At 37.3% G+C, this 9,017-nt stretch overlaps 1 protein-coding gene across 3 annotated transcripts; it reads right to left on the bottom strand.

Moving 5' to 3' along the window:
- Window positions 1–649: 649 nt before the first annotated feature.
- LOC18598962 (Leucine-rich repeat protein kinase family protein) lies at window positions 650–4,612 on the bottom strand. Of its 3 annotated transcripts, XM_018122441.2 has the most exons (3): window positions 3,614–4,606; window positions 1,502–3,400; window positions 650–1,383 (listed from the first exon to the last, which is right to left on the bottom strand). In XM_018122441.2, exons 1-3 carry the CDS (start codon window positions 3,840–3,842, stop codon window positions 1,058–1,060), a joined length of 2,454 nt encoding a protein of 817 aa, XP_017977930.1. In that variant the 5' UTR covers window positions 3,843–4,606; the 3' UTR covers window positions 650–1,057. The 3 variants fall into 3 exon arrangements, with proteins under 3 accessions (XP_017977930.1, XP_017977929.1, XP_088662189.1); XM_018122440.2 differs by having other exon boundaries at window positions 1,502–4,607; XM_088806063.1 differs by having other exon boundaries at window positions 1,117–1,387; window positions 1,507–4,612.
- Between the last annotated feature and the right edge of the window lie 4,405 nt (window positions 4,613–9,017).

Below are 9,017 nucleotides of genomic sequence, written 5' to 3'. Positions count from 1 at the left end.
AAGTGCGACTTTATTTTGACAATGCATTATTTCTTTTAATTCTTTGTTTTCTGAGAATCCTATCTAATGCTTTGTTTTCGGTTTCTCAGCACTCCCTTCGCCTTTCCCTCTGGATGACCTAGTAACACTGCAGTTGCTGTACGCTATCTGCTTTGAATTTCCTTGCTTTTTCTTGTGAGTGTAGATTGGAAGGAGTTTGATACACCAAGGACACAGATCAATGCCGTTGGAAAAGATGAGTATCATATCCTCTTTCATTCAATAAGCTGGACTACCAGACTGTTCAGACAATTCTTTGTTAATTGTCTTTTTGAACTTCTCAGCGACTTCCATGAGCGTAGACTGATTAAATTTATACTTGCCATTTCATATTGTAAAAGGAAATTATAATGTGCTATAATACAGATCGCAGATGTATGGTTAAACACAGCAGCCCCAAAAGTATAACTTCAAGTTTGGCAACGATCATATCCTGGGCAAACCATTCCGACCTTAATGCATTCCCGCATTTTCTATATCTCATCTGAGCCGTCCGCTATTAAAGTAGAGAAAAGCAATCAACATTGTGCAACATTCCACATGCAGAATTGTACAATTTGGCCTACATACTAGAGTTGGGAGAATTCCATAATAGGTACGATAGGAGATCTTACGGGGAAATTTGATTTTATTTTTTTAGTATACGATTGAAACTTCATTAAAGAAGAAAACCATATCTAACAGAAGTTTGAAAATCAAAAACTTTGATATTACAATTGTAGGCATCTTATCCAATATGACTCGGTATTCTTTTGGATTAAGCCCCTCCTCTGCAATTGCCAACCATCCAGTCTGCTTCTGACTTAGATTACGAAGTGTTTTTACTGATTAAGGATTCCAACCCAAACCAAGCAGACGTTTAATCCAAGAACACTTACTCATCCACACTCTCCAATATTTAAGACAATTTCTCAAAATGGAGTGGAACATGAAAATCCAAGCCCCCATATGGATTTCCAGTCCAACAGAACCTAACTATATGGTTCAGAATGCAGAGATCTCAGATAATAATTGTTGATCAGTTTTGCCTTATCTCTTGAAGCATTTCCACTACCTTCTTCATTTTCGGTCGCTTGGCAGGTGTGCTGTCAGTGCAGAGTAACGCCACCTTCAAAGCTGCAAGCATTTCTCTCCGCCAACCAAAGGAAACAGTGCTAAGCCTTGCATCAAGTATCTGCTCAGGGGTTTCACCTCTTGCTGGAGCACCATGAACCCATTTCACCAAGTCTACTCCCTCACCAAAATCCTCATCAACTGGTAATCGAGTGGTGAGGATCTCAAGCAGCACAACCCCATAGCTATAGACATTTCCTGGTGCAGTGACTTGCATTGTATATGCATATTCTGGATGAAAAATATAGAAATATAAATAAATAGAAAACAAAAAGATTAAGCAAATCAGAGACAAGAACAAAAACGGGTAAGTAAATCTTACACCATATAATACGGTAACGTTCATTACCTGGGGGAATATACCCAAAGGAGCCGGCAACAGCACTGATACTTGCAGTACCTTTGGATGGATCTAAGAGCTTCGATATTTCTATCTCCCCAACCAATGGCTTAAAGTCGGCATCTAAAAGTACATTTCCAGAAGAGATATCAAGGTGGATAACTGCAACATGATGAAGGAAAGCCAACCCTTCTGCTACTCCAATGGCAATAGATAGTCTTCTGGGCCAGTCAGGCTGATATTCTGACTGCTTTGAGGACTCGTGAAGAAGTTGAGCTAGTGTTCCATTGGGTAAATATTGATGCAACAGAAGAGCGACATCTTCATAGATGACAAAACCAATAGGTCGTACAAGATTATCATGATAGAGCTTGCTTAGTCTTTCGAGCTCCCTAATCATCTTGTTCTGGTGATGAATTATGGTTCTGTCCATGGACTTCAGCCTCTTCACTGACAAAACCAATCCAGAAGGCATAACTGCCTTGTAAACAGTGCTGAAAGTCCCATTGTTGATCTTATTTGAATCCTTTAAAGTGGCTTTGATTACAGCATCAAGATCTACAGCCTGCCTGAGATTCTCGACGAACACATTCCCAGCTATTATTGTTGGTCGGCTACTGGTTCCTTCATCTACAATGCCTGCACTTTTTGCTGCCTTTTCTTGTCTCTCCCTCATCATAAAGAGCAGAACCACTACAGTGACTGATATAAAAACTGCAAGACCTGAACCAAGAACAGCTAGTATAATCCTGTAAGATACTCGATGGTGGTAGTTTGCCCGGTCAGAAACAATAGAGTTTGCACAAGAGAAGCTCAATGGATCCCCACAGAGCCCTTTGTTTCCTTGGAAGCTTGAATTTGGACTCTTCTGGAATGGTACAAATGTGGGTATTGGGCCAGCAAGTAGATTGTTTGAGAAATTAACCTCGATCAAGCTCAACATGCCCTTAAATGCTGGTGGAATATTACCAGTAAGCTGGTTACTGGAGACATCCAGAGAAACCAACTTGTCCAGTTTCCCTAGTTCTGCAGGCAGTTGACCATGAAGATGATTGAAGCTCAAATTTAAAGCTATCTGCAAGTTGCGAATACGACCAATATCAGGTGGAATACTTCCAGTCAAATAGTTGCTCCCAAGCTGCAATTCAAGCAGTTTCACACAATTTCCAATCTCATGAGGTATTTCCCCTTTGATTGAATTCTGACCCAAGAGCAAGTACTGCAATCTTGTCATATTGCAAATTTCATTTGGTATGGTACCATTAAACCTGTTGTTGCTTAAATCGAGCTTGTTAAGATTCTTGCACCCAAGAATTGATCTGGGAATATCTCCAAACAGACTGTTTCCAGAAAGAATCAACTCTTGTAGATTCATAAGTTGTCCGATCTCAGAAGGAATTATCCCAGTAAATCCATTATAGGCTAAATTTAGGAGTGTAAGATTAGTACACTGAGCAAACTCTGAGGCAATTTCACCGGAAAGATTGTTATTATCTGCTTCAAAGTATGTGAGGCTACTAACATTTCCAATTGTCTTGGGAATCACACCAACAAGTTTGTTATTCCCAATTCGAATGCTAGAAAGGCCTCCGCAGTTGCCAATTGATTCAGGAAGATCACCAGTAAGTCCGTTCTGAGTCAAAACCAAAACTTCCAGCTTCCCCATGGCAAAAATGCTGTTCGGTAGTGACCCATCAAGCTGGTTTGAATGAAGGTTCAGCAATTTAAGTTCAGAAACCAAACCTAGATTATCAGGAATCTTACCACCTAATTGGTTCTCATAGGCTGTGAAAACTCTCAAATTGGTCAAACGGCCCACCCAATGTGGAATAGAACCACTCAATCTATTGCTAGAAATCTGGAAGTCCTGCAACTTTTCTAGCCCTTGAAGTTCTTCAGGTATCTCTCCTATAAGTAAGTTATTGGACAAGTTCAATGATCTAAGGTTTCTAAGACCACCAAACTCCACTGGAATATAACCTTCAAACTTATTTAATGACAAATCAAGATATTCAAGGTCTGACAAATTCCCCAAAGCTGAAGGAATCGGTCCGTTTAAGTTATTATAAGATAGGTCAAGCTGCTTCAATGATTTAAGATTAGAGATTAGAGTAACATTACCTCTAAGCATACGCCTAGAAAGATCAAGTCTTTCAACAAAGGAATGGTTCAAGCCACAATGAATGCCTTCCCAGTTGCAGTAGTCTGTGTTGTTGTCACCCCAATCTGCTACACCACCCAGCTCTTTGTTAATGGCTAACAATGTAGCTTGGTCATTGAGCTGAGCATCCACAAGAAATGATTTTGATAGAAACCCAACTAACAAAAATGAGAAGCACAGAAATGCCATTGTTTTAGCTTATCTTTAATAATTACACAACTGACTCTTCTTCAATACAAAAACTCAATAACATCACTTCCTGATTACACCCACTTTACTTCTCAAGGTTCCTTCCCTTTTTTGGTCTCCAAATCTCAAATTTTGGACGAAAAAGCAGTGAGCTTGGAGCTAAAGATACCACCTCTCGTATTGATCAAAGCATCACAGTTTACAAAAATGGAGACTACCCAGAGATTGAAAACCCAGAAAGATCAACTTTTTCCAAGAAAATCCATTAGAGATTTTGTCAGAATCCTAGCAGTGACGAAGAACCAAGCAACCCCATAGGCTTAGGAAAAGAAAGGATTCCCAGGAATGATTACAGCGAGAGAGAGAGAGAGCCAAAACAAGAAGAAAGAAACAAAAGAGAAGGGATACTATCATATAACTTGGGTTGAAAGAGGAAATGAAGGGTAGTTGGGCATGTTAGAATAGATCAAAGACGATCATCAGATTTTTGCAGAAACAAAAACAAAGCAAAGAAGGCAAAAGGCTAAAAGTAGAGTGAAGGGAAGAGAAATGAGTAAACAGTGAAGAGTGAGAGAGAAGAGTAAAGCCAAAGAGAGAGAAAACCAGGAGACAATGTACTATGTTTGGGTACAGGTGTTTTTGGAGAGAGAGATTTGCGGGTCTGAAAAGGAAAAGAACACTTTGTCACGTAAGCCTTTTTCACGAGAAATGGGCAGTGACGAGTGAATGAAGGCTGCACTGCTTCAACCCTCTCTCTCTCTCTCTCTCTCTCTCTCAGACTGGACGAGACTGAAAACTGAAAAGTGTCATAGGAAATGATACTGCCAAGCATATTTATTAAGCCAAGGATTTTTTTTTCTCTGCACAGAAAAGAAATTTAAGGTTTTTTTCTTTGAAATACTATTATTCATATTGAAAACAATTTTTTAAAATTTTATAAACGAAATTAAAATATTATCACTTTTTTAAAGTATCCTATTAATTTATTGTTACTAATTTTAGAAACACCTTACTAATTATGTAATAATCATTTAACTTTGCTTTTAGAATTTAACGACATATAAAATAATAATTATTTATAAACTATAAATACTACTAACAATTTCTATCATGTATGGGTTTAGTTTAATTTTATGTTGATTTCATATGATTTATTTATTAATTTCTTTCATGGATATAATATTTGATATTATTTTATCATAAGTTTAATTTCTTCATATGTAATATCATCAAGAAAAAAGAATATGTCATTAAAATTCAAATCCAAAAAAGATTGTATACAGTGAGGAAATTAGGGAAAGTGAGTAGAAATCAAGCCTCGGAAAAACAAGCTTTCCAGAACCCAAGAGGCTTTTTCCCAAAAATATTATTGATTTTGAGAAGAAAACAAAGTTGTACATAACCTAGGATTCCCCACTTTGTGTGGAGGACATAATATATTCCCATATGATATGTATAACTCCGAGTGGACAATATTTCCCATTTCAATTTTCTGTCAAATTACCTATTCATATCATAAACCAGTGCTCAACCTTCACTTAAGAAATAAAAAATAATTAATAGTTTTGTATGAATTGAGTTATAAATTTCCCTCTCACCACATTCATTTTTAGTTGTTGCAAAATGTGTCAAAAATACAAGATTGTTAGAATTATGCAGGACTTGTGGGATCTGCTATTTTGAGCTTTGATTTGTCTCACTCAAGGGCCCTCTAGAGACGTCCCAATTAAGAGGGTCCTAATCAACAATGTAACATGATGATTAGATACATGTTGGTTTCATTTTTATCTGCCCATCGGACCAAATCCACTGTTTATTGCTCTCAATCTGTCTCCTCTGCTTATCTGTAAGCTCACCAATGTGTCATTTGGTGAAGGAGAAATCAACTCTTGCTTTTTCATTAGACAAATTTTGTCCTTGGACTTTTGAAAGTTTAATTAGCATCCGTTCAAACAAAGGAAATGGGTTCTGAAATCAACTCTTGCTTTTTCATTAGACAAATTTTAACTGTCCATTGAATTTTTCTTTTTTACTCAATTAAAAGTGAGATTTTATTTATGTTTCTGGAAGAGAACTGATTAAGGAAGGACCTGTCCGGTCCTTTGAAGATTATAGAGAGGTATGACATCCGACGTGAAAATTTCACCCTCTAATAAGAGATAGAAAAAATATCCTAAGCATAACCACCTGTCCAGTCCAGACCTATTTATTAGATTGACAAATAATGTTTTAATTATTGGAATTGAAAGACATTTATAACCACAAAAAGAAAAAAAATTCTAGTTGCTGGTAGAAAAATTTACCATACCCAACTATTTTAAATTAGGTGTAACCCACACCCCCCCCCCCCCCCCCCCCCCCCCCCCCCCCCCCAAAAAAAAAAAAAAAAAACAGTTCAAACAATTATTGCTAGTTATCAGTTTTGCACCTAAATCTTTAAAGTAAGCTTTGAAGATTTAATTTGGGTTGATTAGCTCCTTAAGCAACCCCCTCCCATAAGTTTTTTGTGGATAACTTTTCAATTTACTCTTTGCCATCCAGTATAATTGTGAAAATCATGCCTATAAAGATAATTATAATTAAAAATATTTAAAAAGTAATACACAAAAAAAGTTATGAAAGGGAGTCAGAGCCTAGACCCAAATTTAGTATTAATACATTTACGACCAAAAGAATTCTTAACTTAATTCTCAATGCAAGCAGTGAAATGCTTATCCACCCTCCCTAGGCATGAGAATTCTCAAATATTGGGCATTGAGCTCTGTAGACACCTAAATAAAAAAAAAATTTAATTAAATTAAATAAAATAAAAAAAAAAAAAAATGGGGATGGCTTGGCGTACGCCCAGCCATCCCTTCGCCATCCCATCCCCCACCCACTACGCGTGATGGGGGTTCTGGCCACCAACTCCAGGGGGTGCCAGAACCCCCTCGTCGGGTTGTCCAAATTTTTGGACAACCCGGCTCTTTAAAGACCCTGTAACCTGCAAAAGAAAAAAAAAGAAGAGATCTACCAGCAGTTAGCCACAAAAAAGAAAAACAAAAGAAAGAAACAAAACAAAAAAAAAACAAAAAGGAGAGGGGGGTGAGATCTGAGAAGAGAGAGAGAGAGGCCGACGAAAGAGAGGGATCGGTCGACAGAAGGCGAAGAGATCCGCCGGGAGAGAGAAAAGAGAGAGAGAAGTCGACGGGAAGAGAGGGGAGGGCGCCGGCGCCGGCGAAGAGAAGGAAGAAAACTTTTTAGAGAGAAGGGAGAGGGTGCGGCTAGAGAGAGAAAAAGAAATGAGAAAATGAATAAAAAAGGCTAAAAAAGAGCTTTTATACCCAGAGGAAGAAGGGCAAAACGGTGTCGTTTCAGAGGACGGAGGGCAAAACGGCGTCGTTTCAGAGAGGCAAGCAGAAGCTGGAAGGTCCAGGCCAAACGGCGTCGTTTTGAGTGGCTTTGCAGGCATCAAACGGTGCATTTTGGGTCCTACCTCGTGGGCTTCCAGAAGCAGGCCGGGGTGTTAGACTTGGGCTCCCGCGGGCCACCGAGTTGGGCAAATCGCAGCCCAACAAGGTATAACCCTTTTTTTTTTTTTTTACTTGGGTTTCTTAGTGTTGGGTCTAGCTCATTTTAATTAAAATGCATTTATTTTTTTTTAGGAAAGAAATATTTATATAATATGGTCACTTATATTTAATATTAAAAATCAAAAATAAAATAAAAAATAATGATAGTAATAAAAAATAATGGTAAAAATGTATAGTCTAAAAGAACATATATATCAAATAAGTAAATAAATAAAAGAATTCATAAAAATAAAAATTAAAATATATATGTAAATAATAACAATGACAAGTGAATAAAAAATATTTATATTATAAATATACTTAGAGGCTTGTAAATGATAATAATAATAATAGTAATAATCCGGAATACTAATACATTAATAATAACAAATAATATAAATAACAATTATTTGAGTATTACCACCTAAAAGGGGCAAAGGGTTATCTCTTTCGGGCGGGTCATTTAAGTGCGGAGTTCGAAACGGATTTTCACCGAAGCGTCGGGATAAATCCGAATTCTATACTCCTATACCCATTAATCCGAGTAATTATTGTTTAAAATAATATATGTAAAAAATGGTATAATAAATAATAATAATAAACAATAAATTACCTGAAATTATTAAGCATGTTATTATCAACCAACTAATTAATAAACACGGTCATATAGATTCCATCATTTTATACTGTCATTGCACGCCACTCTTATTTTGCATATGGCGCGGGAATCCCGATGATGGGATTTCCCCGAGGAGCTCGTAGAGACGAGTTCTCCCGGGGATATCTCTAGGTGAGGAGAATTTCGAGACTTCACCAAAGTGTTGGGATGGTATTCGAATAATTTTCCAATAAAAGATTACCGACTCCATCATTTAAAATAAACAAGTCACGACATCATTCTACGCTTGCATCATATGCATACGTAAGACCAAGTGAAAAACTCAGTCTGGCAATTCAATAAAAATTTAATTAATAAAATAGGGATTAAACTAAGAAAATACTATATTAAGATAATTTAAGATTAAATGGTACCGTTCGTAGAACGGGCGTCACAGAGGTGCTAACCCTTCTCCGTGCGTAACCGCACTCCCGAACCCATTTTTAAAAAACGTGAACCAGTTCTCGTTCTTTCGACGGACCTAAAATTAATTTAGGACTTCGTCGATTAAGAATCGGGTTAATAGGTGACCAATCACACCTTAGATAAAAAAGATTGGTGACGACTCCCACACCACATGATTTTAATTTTCGCCCGCGTCTGACGGACGAGTTCCCGAACCCGCACGTCACGACAAGCTCCAACATAAGCACATTATTGGGAATGAAAACCTCATCAACAGAGGAGGAAATTTCTAATTTCTAGTAAATTGCTATATATTGTGCTTGGGGAAAATAATGTGGAGATGACAGGGCTGTCAAATGCAATGTGTGGGACAACCCATTAGCCCAAGATTTTGCAAAATGTTAAAAGAGTTGGTGGTTAAAAGGTTAAATCTCTTAGTCCTGTCACTCTATAAAAGCTACTACAATATTTTATGTCTGGTGTTCTAATTTTCAAAGCTCCCTTGGAAAGCACACTTTGTCCTTTAATTGTTCTTTCAATAGTGTGATTCTCCCCATTAAT

The sequence above is a fragment of the Theobroma cacao genome, chromosome 5 (genome assembly GCF_053813885.1).
Source record: "Theobroma cacao isolate CCN51 chromosome 5, ASM5381388v1, whole genome shotgun sequence".
NCBI lineage: Eukaryota > Viridiplantae > Streptophyta > Magnoliopsida > Malvales > Malvaceae > Theobroma > Theobroma cacao.
This window is presented reverse-complemented; position numbering and strand designations above follow the sequence as displayed.